The 20,232-nt window shown below is 44.8% G+C and overlaps 1 protein-coding gene across 1 annotated transcript; it reads right to left on the minus strand.

Moving 5' to 3' along the window:
- Window positions 1-15,543: 15,543 nt before the first annotated feature.
- On the minus strand, window positions 15,544-16,495 carry LOC136514853 (uncharacterized). Its single transcript, XM_066508558.1, has 3 exons — window positions 16,370-16,495; window positions 15,957-16,283; window positions 15,544-15,866 (listed from the first exon to the last, which is right to left on the minus strand). The coding sequence occupies exons 1-3, from the start codon at window positions 16,431-16,433 to the stop codon at window positions 15,721-15,723; spliced, it is 537 nt and encodes a 178-aa protein (XP_066364655.1). The 5' UTR covers window positions 16,434-16,495; the 3' UTR covers window positions 15,544-15,720.
- Between the last annotated feature and the right edge of the window lie 3,737 nt (window positions 16,496-20,232).

Here is a 20,232-nt window from a genome sequence, read left to right on the forward strand (position 1 = left end):
CTACGACCTGTTCGGTTGGCTGATTCATTTTGTTGCTGGTTCGTGAAGAAGTACTGTTGGCTGGTTTGTGTGAGAGAAAAATACTATTCTGGCTATAAATTTATGATTGTTTATGATAAGCCATGGCCAAACAAACAGGCTGCTAAAGCATCTAACTAACACAGTCCTGTCCGACAAGCACGCAATGCCGGACATGGGCGGAACGCAACAAAAAGACAGGATGGATTGGAAGCGAGCGAGTTGTGTACCGATGAATCGGGAGGCGTCTCTAGTAGCAAACGCCATTACAACAGACAATCGGAGCTACGGAGGAGAACCGGAGGCGGCGTGCTTGGGCGGAGGGATTGGGAGGGGGCGGATTGTGGTCGGCGGAGCGGAGCGGAGGTGGCGTCGTTGCACGGAGCGGTTTTGTTTTATGGTCTTGTTTGTTTGATGGGCATGTATTCATCTCACGTATATGTTAAAGTGGATGATTCCAACTTAATCCACTTCCACACATACTTTAATGAATATGGATTGAAGTGAAACGTGCATCCGAAGAAGGCCTATACGAGCTACGGAGATGGGTTGTGTTCGGGCAGTTTTGAGTAGGAATTGGGGTTGGAGACGAACTGGCGGGACTACAGTTGGGCCAAGTTGGGCCAACAGGAGTCTAGCCGGTTGACTACTGGTTTCGACCGCCTTGTATTTACAGGCTAAAGCCCAAGAGAAACACGGGCCGAGTGCACACAGGGCTCTTCGTGATGGTGACGATGACGGAGATGTGTTCTAACGGGACTTTAGGCGAGAAGAAACAGCATACCTTTTTTTGGCTAATAAGGCTAGCGTCCTCCAGGTCCACGTCCAGACGCAGCTTCTGCTCCCTATGCCCGCATCACATCTCATGCGCCCTATCTCGTTCCCATCCAGCGCCCCATGCCCATGCCGCGCTGTTGATGCAAAAGTGGATCTACAAACACAAAGGGCTAATACCCGAATCGATATCCAAAGCATGCCAATCGATTTGACCTGTTAATCGACAAGGATGAAGATACGAGCACTTTGGTCCTAACAACAGCGATACGCCCGGAAGTCATGGCCAAGAGGTACTCACATGGAACTCGAGAATCGCCGAAGGTCGCACTGAAGCTATGCAACTCGCCGAATCAATGAGAACTCGTAAAAAGGAAAAATATGCAAATTGACGAAGTCACCGAAAAGTAAGTAGATGCAAATAGGAGTAAAAATTGTTCTTGATATTGATTTTTTTATTACATTGCCCCTCACTCTATATTTATACCCTGATCTAAAGAGACATAACCAAACACAACTAGGACACCAAGTCCATATCTAAGGAAACACGTGACTCTTACATGAATCATACTCTAACAAATATAGAAAAGGAAATCAACTCCTATCTATTTCCCTGTCCGCCTCAATTATGATGGAAATCTCACCGACCTCCTTTCCATCGGCATACTTCCTATTTCATCGGTAGTAGTCTTCAAGCCTTCCTTCATCGGCATCGACAATAACATCTCCAACCTTATCGGCAACGCCCGAGTCTAAATCAACCTTTCCATCGATCACCACCATTCATCGGCAACCATCTTTACAAGCTGATTTTCATCGGCTGTCAGCGTATACAGTAACTCTCCTCTACCGATTAACCCACTCTGATCATTTTGACACGTGCAAAAAACGATGTCAACACATGCCCCCCAATTTCGGAGTATAAAACCATTAATGCTCCGAAATTTACTCCAGATAATGTTTGCCTTCGCCCAATTACCGTAACTCATCCTTCAAGCCAAAACTTGATCTGTTATCAAATCTAATCAAATCTAATCCTGATTCATGCACCTTAGTAAATATCGCACAATTGCCAACCACTCTTGCCTTGATTATGGTTAAGATACCGAAATAATAATCCATCGGCAAGATCCTAACATAATAATGCCGCCACTTTCAGAATTAAAATATCCTGTACCGATATCTCTTCCAAGTCATGATTACTTGCCATCAAATCATCTGTACAATCCCTTGATTATCGTGTGAACAGTTACCATATCCATCTGAACCACCTCGACCTACATGCGCGCGGTATAGAGATAAGTCCAAAATACCCCTACTCCAAGCGGCTTATAAATAGATTTCTCCGGAACGCTCGTCTTCTACCCTCAGACTCCAATCCTTGACATTCTCTCTTTCCGATGGTGACTCCGATGAACAACTGCGCGACCTCAACCAACAAGAACTTTTCTCCAGCGTCAACCTCGAGTCTCCGGCTCGTGCCCCCATCTACCTCAAGATAATGGCAATCAACTTCGATGTCCCTGCAGTTCGTTCCACTTCCGTTACCTTTTACCTCGATTCCTCTAGTCTTTGCGAGTTCATACAGTTGGTAATTTTTTTCTTTTCTTTTGTTCTTTCGGATCCTCTAAACTTAGGAACTATGCAACAAATTAGTTATTCCAACCGATCAGCCACATGTCCAATGCCTAGGACCAATGGGCAACCCAGATCCAACTGATCTGATTAATGCAGAGGTCAATAGAATCCCCTTTAGAGCCCAAAATTTCTCTCTAAATTTATGGAAAGATACATTCCGATCTTGGCCCAAAACCACCAAAGGGTGGAAAGATTGGTACTTAAGGGTCAATAGGTTCGATGCAAGTACACTAGGCAGAACAGAAGCTAGACCAATGCATTAGGCTATCTATTGTCGATATGCAAAAGAATGAGTCAATGATGATTGCAGCTGCTTACTTCTGGTCAGACACAACAAACACTTTTATGTTTGGACATGGCCCAGCTACTCCCACACTTGCCGATGTCTACATGCTCACTGGCTTGGATATTTCAACTGCCAATGAAGGCTCCATCTATGACAGAAAATCTGAATATAGGGTGAATACCCGCAACATCGGCGGCTTGGACGGGATACATTCCAAGAATGCCAGAAGACCAGGACAGTTAACCAGAGGGAACATGCCACATTCTTGAATATGTGGTTAGAAAAATTTATCTTCTATGGTCGATCAGTAGGACCAACCAACGCCTTCCTCCCCACAGCTGAACTCTTGGCCAATGGTGTAAGGTTCCCTCTTGGACCGATACCTTCTGAGCTCCACTTATCATCTTCTTCATCAAGTGTCTCAGAAACTTTTGCTTGGCGAACCCATCGGCAACTTAGGAGGCCCGTGGTGGTTTATCAACATGTGGCTGAATGCCCATATGCACAAACGTTTGCAATGGGACTTCTTTGCCCAACAATTCCCACGAGAAATTGCTGAAGACCACGTGCTTAGGGACGAGGAATCGGCAACACGCTCACCCCTCAATTTTGGTGAAGCCATAATTGTCCTTCCTGGAACAGAGGCCAATGAAGACCAGATCAGGCAGATTCTTCCAAAGCTTCTACAATGGTCTTTCTCGTGATCATAGGGCCTGGGTACCTTATATTGACGAAGAAAACAGATTCCCCCTTCTTTTCAACTTTGCCGATGACACTCTGAATCAGGATAATGAACTCATGATGGCCATCATTACTCCCAAGGCAATTCCAGTAAACACATTCGGTAGCAGGGAAAAACACCAACATCACGTATGAATTTTACAACCCATCGGCAGTATCTCGTCAATTGGCTTTTGGGCAACTGCCAATCAAACTTTGTTTTGCCGATGTGATCAAACCTAGAGAAACAATCACCTACGGAACAGATTGGAGCAGGGTAGTGCGACTCTCCCCCGATGCCGACACTACAGATGTCGATATATCCGTCTGGATGCCAGTATCTTTCATCACCGAATCATATAAGCAATGGTGGTGAGAGTGGAGGGAACAACTATTTGCAACATCTGCTCACATATATCGGCACATGATCGACCCTGAATACGCCATTCCTCGATGACGCAGTAAGTTTCTTTTAACTCCCTTCTGCTTTTTCCTTTCATATATCGGTAACTAACTTTCTCATGACAGGTTAACAACCCAGCACCATCTATGAGCAAAAGTGGAAAACCCTTCGATCTTTAGCCTGTTTCCCCGATATCACCGATCGGCTACAACGCCCCTACCTTAGCTACTTTGACTCACCAGAAGACCCGTGCCAAGACCATCACCTCCAAGTCCTAAATTGGCTACAGCTAGGGCCACTCCATTGGCTACTGCTACAACCCTGATCAAGGCATTCAAGGTAACAACCCTGTTTATTTCTACTCATGCCGATCACAAACTGTATTAACATTAATCATCAGGGTGTAAGAGCCGTTGCTGGATCATCATCGGCAATTCCTCTGATATCAAGCACCACTACTTCTGACAAACCTTCAGAGGTATTCCTTTGATTTTACATTTTATCTGTTAAATATCATACCTTACACTTGTTTTGCAGCAACAAATGGGTACATCGGCAAGCGTACCAGATGTCCAAGCTCCACAACCAACAAGTGCCGATGCCCCCTAGCCAACCGTTGCTGAGGCTCAAGCAAAGCACAAAGCCTTAACAGATGCCGAGGCATAGCCAAAATGACAGAAGTCCATGCCGATCCCCACATCTGCCCCAATGTCTGCAATTCGGCCAGAATCAGTCGATGCAACTGAGCAAGCAGTTAATCCTCCTGTACAGGACACACCATCGGTCATCATACCCCAGGAGTCAACCACCGATGAGGCCACAGAGGATATCCCATCGGCAAGCTCAGCCGATCCTCCACACGGCATACTCCTAGGCTGCTTCCTCCAGCCAAGTACAGGAAATTGCCTTGAAACAGGTAAGCTGATTGACCTAGTCGATTTATAATATTCATACTTATCCTTAAGCTGACCTCTTTTTCTTTTCCTCAAGAACAAGACTCCCCAAACAGCCTATTTTCCTTTGCCATTGACGTTTCTGACGATGATGGAGAGGAAACAAGTTCTTCCTTGCACTGGGAACAATATCGGTAGAAATTAAGTCCAAGTTGGAAGCTCTCCTGAACTTGTTACAGCAGGATACCGCCCAACTGGTAGATGATTCGGACCCCGCAAAGGCAATTTTCAAAACAATCCGTGGCCAGGTCCCTGCCGATGTTGAAGAAGTACTCTTCCCAGCAGCCCATTTAGAAAGCCGCCAACTGCAATATCAACTGGGCTGCTCAACGCATTGCCGATAGAGCAGCTCAGGCTCAACTCAAAGAAGAGATGCTACAACTGAAACAAATTGCCGATGAGAAGCACAAGGGCATCGGCAACTTGCAGACTTCAGGGCGCTGAACTTAAGCAGAAAATCTTAGATTTATCGGCAAAGAAGATGGCTCTATTGGCTGAATTGAAAGAAGTCGAGGCAGCCTTAACTCATGCCCAACAAGAAGAAAGCCAACTACCCAATGCCATCAAGGCCCTTCAGCAAGAAAGAGACATCCAGGCTCGTAAAGCCTTGGCCATGAAGAAAAAACTCAAGCCTATGGAGGGTGCTGCCGATGAAGACATCAAAGAAATGAAGGAAGCCGACCAGATTCACCTGCGTGCGATATTGGCTATCCAATCCCTATTAAACTTGTAAATCTTGTCTATTGCATCGGCACTTTATGAGACATTGACATCCTTGTATAATTCTAGCCGATAGGACTGTTATCGGCACTTATACTTTTATGCATCCATCCAGATACTAGGGTAATATTTCTTTAAATATTTTCCATTTAATGCTCTGGGAAACACGACCCCTTCGAGGGTTTCTAGAATATATGCGTTACCAGGAACAGACTGATTTATCCGATATGGACCTTCCCAATTAGGAGACCACTTTCCAAACTTTGAACTTTTAGTCCCAATCGGTAAAATCAATTTCCAGACCAGATCTCCATCGGTAAACTCCTTTACCTTCACCTTCTTGTCATACCATCTGGCTACTCTTTTCTTATTTTCTTCGATGCTAACTAAAGCCCTTAACCGATGACCCGCCACATCTTCCAACTCATCCTTCATAAGAGTATCATAATCATCGGCTGTCAGCTGATTTTGAGAACGTATTCGCCTAGAGCCAATTTTAATTTCCCAAGGTAATACTGCGTCGTGTCCATATACTAACTGATAAGGCGTCACTTTGGTTGCACCATGACATGACATCCGATATGACCACAAGGCTTCATTTAATACTGTATGCCACCTCTTAGGATTTTCTTTAATTTTGCGCTTAATGAGTTTGATGATCCCTTTGTTAGAAGCCTCAGCCTGACCATTAGCTTGAGCATAATATGGAGAAGAATTTAAAACTTTAATTCCCATACCTACAGCAAACTCATCAAATTCTCCTGATGTAAACATAGTACCCTGATCGGTAGTGATAGTTTGAGGAATACCAAATCGGTAAACAATATGCTCTTTCACAAAATCGATCATATTAGCCGATGTCACCTTTTTTAAAGGAATTGCCTCAACCCATTTTGTGAAATAATCGGTAGCAACCAGAATAAATTTATGTCCTTTGCTCGATGGCGGATAAATCTGACCGATGAGATCGATAGCCCATCCCCGGAATGGCCAAGGTTTAATTATAGGGTTCATAGCCGATGCAGGCGCTCTTTGAACATTACCAAACTTTTGACACCCCTGACATCCTTTAAAATACTTAAAACAATCTTCAAGAATAGTCGGCCAATAGTATCCATTCCTTCTGATCATCCACTTCATCTTGAAAGCCGATTGATGCGCTCCACACACTCCTTCATGAATTTCACCCATCAAGTTTTTCGATTCATCACTGCTAACACATCTGAGTAAAACTCCATCTATAGTTCGATAATATAATTCATCATCGAGGAGCACATACTTGGTAGCTTGGAACCTTATACGTCTTTCAACCTTTTTATATGGATCCTTTAAATAATCGACAATCTCCTTTCTCCAGTCATCGGTATCGACCACCGATGTTAGCACTTCCTGAATAGGCTGATACCCTGAAGCATGCTGAGCTAGTCGATTAGCCTCTTCATTATGCAGTCGAGAAATATGTTCAAGACGAAAAATCTCTAAACCCTTTCAACAATTGCAAACATCTTTCATAATACGAAATTAAAACTTCACTTCGGCATTCATAAATCCCAGCCAATTGATTTATAACTAGCATAGAATCACCAAAGATTTCAACTAGCATCGGCACGTATCTCCTTCAGCAATTCTAACCCTTTCATCAAGGCTTGGTATTCAGCCTGATTGTTTGTCGACGTAGCAACAATCGGCAATGAAAACTCATACTTCCTTCCTTGAGGTGAAATCAACACAATGCCGATACCTGCTCCTTCACCACATGTGGACCCATCGAAGAAAAGTGTCCAAGGAGCAACCTCCAGAGAGTCCACTGTATTACAATGCTGAGTGACAAAATCAGCCATAACCTGCCCCTTAACTGCCTTAGTCGATTCGTAACGTAGTTCAAATTCTGATAATGCTAAAATCCACTTGCCGATTCTACCACTTAATATCGGCATCGACAGCATATACTTGACTACGTCGTCTTTGCATATGACCGTACATTCGACAGATAACAAATAATGTCTTAATTTGACACAAGAAAAGTATAAACACAGACATAATTTTTCGATGGCCGAATACCTTGTCTCAGCATCCACTAATCTTCTGCTCAAATAATAAATAACACGTTCTTTCCCTTCAAATTCTTGAATAAGAGCTGAACCGATAACGGTATCATCAGTTGACAAATACAACCTGAAAGGCTTCCCGTGTTGAGGTGGAACTAGCACTAGGAGGATTTGTTAAATATTTCTTAATTTCATCTAGGGCTAACTGCTGCTTCAGCTCCCCATACAAATTCCTGATCGGCCTTCAATTTAAGTAATGGACTGAAAGCCTTGATCCTTCTCGACAGATTAGATATGAATCTTCTAATGAAATTAATCTTACCGATCAAAGATTGCAATTCAGTTTTATTGGCAGGAGCAACCACCTTGTTAATTGCATCAATAGACTTCCTACTGATTTCGATGCCCCGCTGATGCACCATAAAACCCAAAAATTGACCTGCCGATACACCAAATGCACATTTATTAGGATTCATCTTCAATCCATGCTTCCTTGTGCACTCCAGTATCTTTCGTAAATTGGCTAGATGTTTTGTGATATCTCCAGACTTAATCACTACATCATCAATGTAGATCTCCACTAATGTGCCTGATGTATTCATGAAAAATAAAGTTCATAGCTCTTTGATAAGTAGCGCCGGCATTTTTCAAACCAAACGTCATGACTACCCACTCAAACAACCCTACATGACCTGGACATCTGAAAGCAGTCTTGGGAATATCTTCTTCAGCCATGAATATTTGATTGTAACCTGCATTACCATCCATGAAGCTGATAATTTGATGTCCGGCTGCAGCATCAATCAACAAATCAGCAATCGGCATTGGATAGCCATCCATCGGTGTGGCTTTGTTAAGATTCCTGAAATCAATACAAATACGAAGTTTTCCATTTTTCTTATAAACAGGAACCACATTAGAGATCCATTCTACATATCGACACTGCCGAATAAACTTTGCCTCAATTAATTTAGTTATTTCGGCCTTAATGTCAGGAAGTATATTAGGGTTGCATCGGCGCGCTTGGCTGCTGATGTGGCCTGAAATCCAAATTTGATAGGTAACCGATGTTCAACTATCGATCGGTCTAATCCAGGCATCTCAGTATAATCCCAAGCAAAACAATCTTTATACTCTTTTAACAAATCAGTTATTTGCTGCTTACACTTGGAATCTAACTTAGCACTAATAAAAGTAGGTCTTGGCCTATCGCCATCACCAATATCTACTTCTACTAAATCATCTGCCGATGTGAACCCTTGACCTAATTTTCCATCATCGGCAAACCTATCCATTAAAACTCTTCTTCAGAACCTGACTGCTTGGATCGGTGGAATTTCATAATCAGCCACTCTAAGGAATTCTTTTTCCCAAACTTCTCCTGATATGCATTTAGTTCGCTCATAAGTATCTGATTCTGCCGATGCGATGATATAAGAAGAATCACCAGGAACAACCTCAATCTTATCCCCAATCCACTGTACGAGGCATTGATGCATTGTAGAAGGAACACAACAATTAGCATGAATCCAATCCCTCCCTAGAAGCAGATTATATGCACCCTTGCCATTAATAACAAAGAACGTCGTCGGCAAGGTTTTGCTGCCGATGGTCAATTCAACACATACTGCCCCTTTAGCCGGTGACACATTGCCTTCAAAATCCTTCAGCATCATATCGGTTTTGGTCAAGTCTTGATCTCCCTTACCAAGTTTCCGATACATCACATAAGGCATAATATTAATCGCAGCCCCTCCGTCGATAAGTATCTTAGATACAGGCTGCCCATCAACTCTGCCTTTCACAAACAAAGCCTTAAGATGCTGTCTCTCGTCATCAGTAGGTTTCTCAAAAACAGCCATCATTGGATCTAGTGTCAACTGAGCTACTTGATCAGAGAGAACAACTTCTTCCTCATTATCAGATAAGTGCCAAAAACTCCATCGGCAACATGAATACCATATTAACATCCGCCGATGGACCCTTATTTTTGTATTTTACTTGCCACTGCTGATGACCGGACCTCTCATTGGAGGAATTTTCCTCTCGGTATAAATCCTCCTGATGCTCATGTTGCATCCTTCTTTTCTGTGTCTTTGTCAGACCCTCCGGGCACCATCGAGGAAACTTGGTCTTCCAAACCAGCTGATAATAGGTCCCAGTTGATTCTACACGGCATATATTAGGGTCCCTGTAGAATATTTCTTCATCGAGAACTCTTGCGTTTGCCATCTCCTCAAGCTCCTCTTGATTCCTTGGAAAATATCCAGCGTGTTTACCAAGCCTTTCATGTACACTAAGTCTGCCCCCAAGCCGATCATGCACTGATGCTCTGCCTCTGATCGGCTCATTGATAAATAAACCCTGATTGCCAGGTTGAAACCTCCTTTCTGACTGATTGACCCCATAATAACCATTGCACTCAGGGCAATTTCAACAGTTGGCAATTTAATACCTTCTTCTCAACAATGGATGAAAAACGGGCACCTCCAATGATTTTTATGCCGATACCATTCTTTCCGACGTCTCTCTTCTTGCTGTTGTCGATATCGGTCCTTATGCTGACGCCAATCCTCCTGCTGCCTTTCGATGGGTAATCACAATGCCAGGTCGAGGAGGGTTTTTGGAATTACTGCTTTCTCCCAGCAAACCCTTACTTTTTGCATCATCGGTAGTTATCCGATGTTGGGGATCCACTGATGCGTTTTTCTCAGCAGCTTCTGACGTCAATACCTTGGTCTTCCCTTTGGCCTCCAACATATTTGCTAGAAAAGGGTGTTGATCAATTTTCATCGGCTTCTGGGCCTTAGAAGTACCAAACTTAATTCTCCTAGATTCAATAGCCGATTGTAACTGTTGCCTGAATACCTTGCACTTATTTGTACTGTGTGAAGTTGCATTATGCCATTTGCAGTACAAGATCTTCTTCAACTCTTCTACCGATGGGATCACATGATTAGGTGATAGCTTAATTTGGCCCTCTTGAAGCAGAAGATCGAATATCTTGTCGGCTTTGGTGATATCAAAGGTAAACTTTTCTGGTTCTTTCTAACCAAAGGGATAAGATATTGGCTTTTTATTCTTAACCCACTCAGCTAAGCCGATAACTGGTTCTTCATCAGAATCAGAATCTCCTACTTCTTCAACAAATGATACTTTTTTACTCCAATTCTTTTTAGGCTCAAAAACCCTAGTATCTTGATCAGAGATCCTTTGCACAAGATGACTGAGGCTTTCAAACTCTTGAGAAGCATATCTGTCTTTAAGATGTGGCAATAACCCTTGGAAAGCTAGATCGGCAAGCTGCCGATCATCCAGCACCAGACTGTAGCACTTATTTTTTACGTCTCGTAGCCTTTGCACAAAGCTTTCTACCGATTCATCATTATGCTGTTTCAATTTCACTAAATCGGTAAGCTTCTTTTCATGGATTTCAGCAAAGAAATACTTATGAAATTGTTTTTCTAGATCAACCCAAGTAATAATAGAATTTGGTGGTAATGAAATGAACCATGTAAATGCCGATCCAGACAAAGATGATGAAAATAATCGAACTCTTAATTCATCTCTGCTAGCTGCCTCTCCACATTGAATAATGAAGCGATTGACGTGTTCCATTGTTGATGTATCATCTTGCCCAGAGAATTTAGTGAAATCTGATACCTTGTACCGATTTGGGAGAGGAATTAAATCATATGCAGAAGGGTATGGAGTCCAATAAGAATAAGTATTGACCTTGGGCTTTATCCCAAACTGATCCTTCATAATTTCTGCTATCTTATTGGCCCAAAAAGCATCAGCCTCCTGCTGACGAACTGGCTGAATTTCTACGGGAGGTACCTGCTGATATCCCTCCACATATCTTTGTGGCCCACGATCTCCAGCAATCGGCATATTTGCCGTTACTTGTGGTCCATTAACCTGTTGGAAAGGATTCATCGGCTGAGCTACCGATGCTTGATTCTGGAAACCAGCTTGCATATGACCTTGTTGAATCCCTGCAACCTGCTAATTTTGCTGAACTGTATGTTGAACAGGTAACTGTCCTGACCAACCATTATTAGAACTCATCGATACAAAACTTACCGATAGCTGGTAATTTGCTGACATTGTTGGATAATTATAGTCAGCTTGAGGCATGAACTGAACCCTAGTTTGACTCATAGCAGGGGCTTTCTGCTGCATCGGCAGTAAGCTTGCCGATGGACTTGAATTGGGTGTTTGAACCAAAGGCATCTGGAAACCTCCTGGAGTTGGTTGCACAGTAGTTGCTGTGGCATATTGAGGCACTTGAGCCATCGGTGAAACAGTCGATGGTATAGGAGCTTTTCCTACTGCATCAAACACTTGAGGTAACCTAGGATTGAAAGCAGATGACTCCAGAGGCATACCATATCCCCACCAATTAGCAGGAATCTGGCTATTCTGAGACACAGGGCCTGACATAGCTGATGCCGATAGATCTGTATTAAGCTGAACTCGTCCTCCTGGTAGTACCGGATCTGATCGTATCGGTGTAGATTGAATATTAGGTAAGCCTGCCGATACTGGAGGAGAAGTAACTTCTGTACCCACAACGGCCGAGGGAGCCGATGGAGTTTTGACAGATGCCGGCTCTGGTTGGTGATAGGCAGGCCCAACATAATGCGGTGACGCTTGTCCTTCTTTGAGAGTTTGAACCATAGCATTATGAATAGTATTAGACAGCACATTGGAATGATTAATCAAAGCATGATTTACTGCAGAATTAACCATCTCTTGAAGTTTACCAGGATTGGAGTCAAAGGTAACCTGCTGAGGCAACGGCAAATCTTGCATCTGGATGACTTGTCCACTCTTGTTCAGGCTAAACGATTTTAGACAAAGCTGCCTGTATTCTTCTACAGCCTTTTCCATAGCCTGCCTCTGCTCTTCCTTAAGATCTTCTTCTGATACCGCGATAATGTTCCTTGAATCGATCTCGGAATTGAACATATTGATCGGATTGATTGGTCCCACTGGGCATGCCAAAAGATGTGTTGATGCAAAAGTGGATCTGCAAACACAAAGGGCTAATACCCGAATCGATATCCAAAGCGTGCCAGTCGATTTGACCTGTTAATCAACAAGGATGAAGATACGAGCACTTTGGTCCTGACAATAGCGATACGCCCAGAAGTCACGGCCAAGAGGTACTCACGCGGAACTCGAGAATCACCGAAGGTCGCACTGAAGCTATGCAACTCGCCGAATCAATGAGAACTCGTAAAAAGGAAAAATATGCAAATTGACGAAGTCACCAAAAAGTAAGTAGATGCAAATAGGAGTAAAAATTGTTCTTGATATTGATTTTTTATTACATTGCCCCTCACTCTATATTTATACCCTGATCTAAAGAGACATAACCAAACACAACTAGGACACCAAGTCCATATCTAAGGAAACACGTGACTCTTACATGAATCATACTCTAACAAATATAGAAAAGGAAATCAACTCCTATCTATTTCCCTGTCCGCCTCAATTACGATAGAAATCTCACCGACCTCCTTTCCATCGGCATACTTCCTGTTTCATTGGCAGTAGTCTTCAAGCCTTCCTTCATCGGCATCGAAAATAACATCTCCAACCTTATCGGCAACGCCCGAGTCTAAATCAACCTTTCCATCGATCACCACCATTCATCGGCAACCATCTTTACAAGCTGATTTTCATCGGCTGTCAGCGTATACAGTAACTCTCCTCTGCCGATTAACCCACTCTGATCATTTTGACACGTGCAAAAAATGGTGTCAACACGCACCGTATGACAAAACTGAACCCCGCGCCCATCCCTTGCTCGCACGGCGGAACTATGACTAGTGCCCATCCCACGCCCACATGATAGAACCGTGACCCCATGCCCACCTGCCCCGCCTGTGGATGTGCGGCGCGGAGGCATCTACCGGCCTCAGGTACCCACACATGAACCACGGTGGTGCATCAGCATCAGCAGCAGGCGGACGTCGGCCTGCAACACCCGATCTACTTTAGAAGCATCCAGATGAAACATTTGCAACATAAGTTTGAAACAGATGGAATGCTTGAAACATGTTCTTGAAACATGCGCGTATAGCCATTGCAACATGTGCAACATCAAAATATACTTTTGAAACATCTAGATAAACACATTGCAACATATGTCTAAAACACCTGAAACACTTGAATCATAGGCTTGCAACATGCGTATTTTGTCATTACAACATATGCAACATCAGACATCTACTTTTGCAACACCAAACAAAAGTCTGAAACGCCCAAAATACTTGAAACATAGTGTCGGTGCAGAAAGTGACCAACTAGTAAATATTTATAGTTTTGCTGTACGTTGTGATCGGATGTGGCCTAGCACTCAATGACACAGGATTTATACTGGTTTAGGCAACGTGCCCTACGTCCAGTCGGGGTCGGTCGGCGACTTTATTCCTGAGCCCGGGTGCTCGAAGTCTATAGTGGGGTTACAAACGAGAAGGAGAAAGGAGGGGGTATACAAGAGGTTCGGAAGGCTCCGACCGGAAGGGTTGCGGTCGGAACTCGGTGGTACTGTGGTTCTAAGGGGTTGGTGTCGATCTAGTGAGTCTGAGCTTGAAGAAGTCGATCCCTCCTTCGGGGGAGGGAGCACATCCCCTTTTATAGATGAAGGGGATGGCCTTACAGGTGAGAGGGGGAGAGTACAGATATTTATAAGTCTTGCTGCATACGGTGATGAAAACTAGATAATGGTTGAAGCCCCCCAACACTATCGATGTCGCTGTAGGATGTCGGATGTGCACGGAAGGTCGAGTTATCTTCTTCAGGAAGGATGATGCCGGTACTTGCAAAATACTTCTTGATGCCTAGTGGCATGTGAGGAGTCGTGCTATGTTCACCTGGTATGGCAAATCCTGGAGCCCATACCGCGATCAATGTCCAGAGACATGCGGGGGCTTACCATATGGGAGTTTCTAGCGGCCCCTACAATACTTTGTGTCAGGGTGGCTGCAGAGCACTGCTTCGTGCAGGGTATGGTCCCTGGTACAGTGGTGTTGACTTGCGAGCCATGCCTTGCCTTTCTCCGCACGCCTTCTGGTTCTTTCTGAGCGGGCGTCCCCAGTCGGTTCTGGCGCGCCAGTCGGAGAATAGTGATGACGGTGTTTTTCTATGAATCCCGGTCGGAGACACGGGGTCAAAGTCGGAGGCGGTCCTCGGGTCAGGCTTTCCGAGTGGAGGTCGTGCGGAGGCAGCCGGGGCCTGATGCTAGCGCTCCAATCGGAGAGGCCGTTTGGAGCTGGCCTGATCCTGAGCTAGTGCTCCGGTTGGAGAGATGGGCCGAAGACGGCCTGGGCCTGAAGCGAGTGCTCCGGTCCGTTGGTCTTAGACTTTCAGGCTGGTCCAGAAGAAAGAAAAGACAGTTCTTCTGGGCTGAGCTTTGGCGTGGAAGCCGGTCCCCGAGGGACCCCGGGTTTATGAACCCGACACATAGTGTTCGCTCGCGCGGCCATAGCCAACCTGGTGGGGAACTATGGTACCGGCGGCGACCTCCTCCTGATGGCGCCGGGGTGGTGGTGGCACGGTGCACGTCATGGCCGCGACGGACGAGGTGGATGGGGGCGCGGCAGTGGACGCCCCGCGCGGTGCAGCGCGTGATTGGGGCGGGCGTGACGCGGGATGGGGGTGCGACTGGGGATGGTCGGGAGTGGAAAAATATTGTGGACGACGCACAGACAGATGAGTTAGGGAGCGGAATCGGTTGGAGTGGCCACAAGCCCATTGATGTTGGGCCTGATCGCTGCACAGGCCCGGAACGAGGCATCTGCTGGACGCCCTCACAGGAGCATTAGCTTCTTCTTTTTTACGAGGAAGAAACAGTTTAACACTTGCAATAGGAAATTAGGAAGATCTGAGTGCACAGAACCAATTGCAGATCACTCATGGGACAACAAACAATTCTCGTACAGCTGCATAAGGGTTATAAGAGAAAAACACTGTTTCTAAAAAAGAGGGATTATAAGAGAAACGAATATGACCATTATTTTATAAAAAAACAATGCAAATATATCGGATACACGTACTACGTATGGCAGTGCATAAGGGTAGTATCTCCTCAACCCCAACACTGTGCATCAACTATATATTCAAGCTGCAGTAAAAATCGTGAGTACATCATTCTTCACAAGGAGCTGGCGCAGCCTCCGGAGCGGCGACCGGAGCGGCAACCGGGGCGGCGACCGGAACACCGAGCGGGGCCATCCCAGTCATCATGCGCCGGTTCCCAGCCGTCGCCTCGCACAGCGCCGGCAGCGACATACCTGCACCCATCGTCATCACAGTACCGTACGTTAGAAAATCGTCCACGCCGGGAAGAGATTAATAAACCGTTAATTAATCAATGCACGCACCTTCAGCGGCGGCGACGGTGGCGTAGAGGTCGACGACGTTGGGGCACCCGTCCCGGCACGCCAAAGAGCAGAGCGCCCGGAAGGAGCGTCGGTCCTCGGCCGCGGCGCTGGCGACGGGGAGGCCCAGCGCGGCGCGGTCGACCCCGCAGGCACTCACGCAGGCGTCGGTCTCGACCCACCCGGCCAGGCCCCGCGCGCCGCCCACCGCCGACGTCTGGCACCGGTGCGCGCCCTCCGGCGTGAGCTCCAGCACGCACCGCCTCCCGCCTGACGACACCGCGAACCCACACACGTCCGGCGGCAGCTCCTCGCAAACAAGCTGACCACCTGCACCATCCACCGGCCATGCATTCGTTTAGATAATATATAATGAAATGGCTTTAACGTGGCAGCGGCCGCGGGGATATGCATACCACGAGCGGACTGCACAGCGACGACGAGGACGAGGAGAATGGCGAAAGCGGCGGAGGAAGCCATTGACTGAGATTCAGCAATCTGAATAGCCAAAAGGCACAGGCTAGCTGGAGACTCGTACTTGGTGTGTGCTGAATGCTGATGAGTTGGTGAAGGAGGAGCTGTGAGTTTATATAGCAGTCACGCACACGCGAGTCATCTCTCTGGTCTGAGTGTGACAAGCCGAGACGACGCGGCACGCTGTCTAGCGATGGTCTGAACTCTGAACCGGAACCGCAACACTCTGCCTGCCGTGCCCGGCCCCTCTCTGTCTCTCTGACTGCAGGTCCCCTAGATTTCTCAGTACATCCTTGTCGTAGAGTGCTGGCGATTCACCAAATCTCCGATTGTTTCACGGGAAAAGGACGTGTATCGGCTCGGCACGTTGCACACGTCGCGCGGGAGGCGATTGTGATCGGTTCTATTAAAATCCGGCGTGAAGTATTTTAGTGATCGGCACTTTGCAATCTGCCACACTGCCGTGTCGTCACCAGGTTATTAGCGGACGGCTCGGTCCATCAGGGTGCACTATTTTAGTGAAGCCTCACTGAAAAAACCAACGCAGCCGTGTGGACGTGCGATCGGGTTTGTCGTCAGCAGTCCCTGCATGGTCTCCGATGGGCTAAGGTACAGATCGGGCTGGCTTGTTCCGATTGGACGCACACCACCGAGCTCGCAGGAACACGTTATCAGATTTTCGGCGAAAGCTGCTACCAAATCAATGCTCCTAGAATTGAAGCACACAAGCGCGCGCATGTGGCAGTCAAAAGTTTAACCTTTTACAAATAATACAGTACTACCTCCATCAGCAAAAGAATATGATTATGGGATACGCGTCGATCAAAAAAAAATTCAAGTTTAACTAAGTTTATAGCAAACAATATTATCATTTATGTCTTCAAATAAATTTATTATATAAATATATTCTATAACTAATCTAATGATACTTACTTTGTATCATAAATGTTTGTACTTTTTATATACTAGGTAGCTGGCCCGTGCGTTGCTACGGGACAACTAAATCTTTTGTACTAAAAACACACGGATCGCACGATAAGATAATAATACTGTTAAATTAAATATCGACGTCAAAGTGACATTTAATTCAAAAAGCAAAGTTCATGAAATTAATACAGTTACGGAGAACGCGACATCGCAGGCTCACAAACTCTTCTGTATAGACTTTTTCGTGATACGGCTAAGATAATATTTTATATCGACAGAAAGAATTATACGATATCCATTTCTTTCATGCGCCAATAAATTTATGAATAAGTTTCACTGCATCTCCATATAATCATATACACATAGGTTCGAGTATATATGTAAATAGGTTCGTGCTCGTGCGTTGCTACGGGATAGCTAAACTTTTGTACTAAAAATAAATGGATCGCACGATAAGATAACAATACTGTAAAAGTATATGACCGACGTTAAAGTGATATTTAATCGAAAAAGCTAAGTTCATAAAATTTACACAGTCATAGAGAGCATGGCCTCACAGGCTCACAAACTCTACTGTGTAGATCTTTCCGTGATGTGGCTAAGATCATTTTTATACCGACAGAAAGAGATTTCCGATATCCATTTCTTTCGTGTGCCAACAAATTCACGAATAAGTTCCACCACATCTCCATACCATCATGTACACGGTGTTGGCAAGCGAATTAGCCACAACTTATGTGATTAGTTTTATAATTAGCTCATGTTTAGTCCTCCTAATTGATATATAAACATTCAATGTGACAGGGACTAAAGTTTAGTCCTGGGATCCAAACACCTCATAACTTTCAACTCCTGCTGGCTGCTCACTTACACCACCATGCCTATGTGTGCGTATAAACTCTAATGCCAGAACGTCTAAGATGGTCTTTAAGGTTGCCATTTGTGTATGTTGTAGGATTGGGATGCTTTGCACTGATCCATGAGAGTGTCCATGAGAGTCAAAATTTTTGATGCCATTATGATGTCTAAGCTTACCAATTAGACAGAGATGAACTTGATTGTTAAAATATTTTCAACACTGCTTTCATATACTCCCCCTATCCCAAAATAGAATTCATTCTCGCTTTCCGAGAAGTCAACTTTTTTTTAACTTTGACCAATTATATATAAAAGAATATTAATATTTATAATACATAATTAGTATCATTACATAGACCATTGAATATATTTTCATAATAAACTTATTTGGAGATATAAATGTTGCACGTATTTTTTACAAACCTAGTCATTGAGAATATTTGACCTGCACACATTCCATAACGACTTATATTTTGGGGCAGAGAAAGTATATGCTAATAGAAGTAGTCAACTGGAAGTCGTGATGAACACAACAATACTTTCATATTATATGTTAATTGGAGCACAAAGAAACGCAGGGGAATGTACCTATATACGAATGGTGGGAATATTCGTTTAGGAAATTACAGAAGGTTCACCAGTCTCACCATGTATAACTTGCATATCTTTTATTTGGCACCACTGATATTCTCAAGGAGCAGCCACTTTTTAATTTCAGGTCTGCATGCTGGAAACACTAAAATTAAGGGCCAACCTCATGGAGTCATCTTGCTTGATCTTTGCCAATTGTTTTTTTCCATGCATGATTATTGTTTCCTTCCATACATATGGCCTCAGGTGATCGATTTGTTTCCTTCAAAGCAGGCGAGGATGGCAGTTTCTTTTTCTATCGCGCGGGGTATCGCATGGCCAGAAGGAAGGAGTCTTGCTTGATCTTTGCCAATTGTTTTCTTCCATGCATGATTATTGTTTCCTTCCATGCATGTGGCCTTAGGTGATTGATTTGTTTCCTTCAAAGCAGGCGAGGATCGCAGGGATGATAATTTCTTTTTCTATCGTGCGGGATATCGCATGGCCGGAAGGGAGGAGCGACCCAAAAAAAGTCGCACAAAAAATAGTCTTACTTTTAGTCTTTTTAGTTGTAGGAGAAATTTAGTCAAAGTTCCAACGGTTTGACTTCTCGACAAGCGAGAATTGCATTCTTTTATGGATAGGGGGAGTAGTAAGTTAGTATGTTCACGATGTTGGGAGATTAATACAGTAGTTAGTATGTGTTGACGACGAGTTGGGTCACCACACTGGTAAGGAGCTAGCTCGCTCGATGTAAGGCCTAGCCAAAGTTAGGGTCGGTCGGCGCCTATGGTTGTCCGCACCTAGACCGTGTGCCTCCAGTGATGAGCGCGATACGCAAGACACGTCGTCGAAGGAGCCTCGTTGGGAGCGCGATATGCAAGACACGTTGGCAAGGTTTCTTGAGACCCGAAACCTCACACGTCTAGAAGGGACCCTATCGGGGCATGCGGCGGCTATGGGCTGCCCTAGCTGGCCTGACCGCTCTAGAGCATCATAGCCGTTGATCCTCCAGCCATGCAGCAGTGACGAAGAATGAGGAGAAGAGATGGGAAGAGAGGGTAAAGAGAGGTAGTAGATGTGTTTTTTATGGCTGTGAGTTGGGATCCTCAATCGGTCGTGATCCTCTCATATATAGAGGGTGTGGTCTTATCACAGTAGGAAAAAATTCCAAAACACGCTTTGCCAAGTTTCTCATGTTAAAACCCAATTTAGAAACAAATCGGTTCAAAATCATGAGAAGTTGACCTAGTCGGGCTCAAACCTAGCCAGGTTGGGATTCACGAGCTCGAGCACTATGGTTGGCCCAGCACAAGCAATCCGGCCTAGCCGGCTTGGGAGGCTGGCCTAGCCGACTTCAGCGGTACAACGCCGTTGTCATCTTCTTCCTTTTGCTTTGTGCTTCCAATTGTGTTGCATTAAATATTTTCTAGCACGTCATTTATGTTAT

Source organism: Miscanthus floridulus, chromosome 17 (genome assembly GCF_019320115.1).
Source record: "Miscanthus floridulus cultivar M001 chromosome 17, ASM1932011v1, whole genome shotgun sequence".
Lineage (NCBI taxonomy): Eukaryota > Viridiplantae > Streptophyta > Magnoliopsida > Poales > Poaceae > Miscanthus > Miscanthus floridulus.

What these genes read in the sequence shown, in the direction of transcription:
- LOC136514853 (XM_066508558.1), bottom strand. Translation starts at nt 16,433, where the DNA reads ATGGCTTCCTCCGCCGCTTTCGCCATTCTCCTCGTCCTCGTCGTCGCT. An exon ending in CGCTGTGCAGTCCGCTCGTG is followed by an intron (nt 16,284 to 16,369) that starts GTATGCATATCC and finishes TGGATGGTGCAG; the next exon opens with GTGGTCAGCTTGTTTGCGAG. An exon ending in CACCGTCGCCGCCGCTGAAG is followed by an intron (nt 15,867 to 15,956) that starts GTGCGTGCATTG and finishes CGATGGGTGCAG; the next exon opens with GTATGTCGCTGCCGGCGCTG.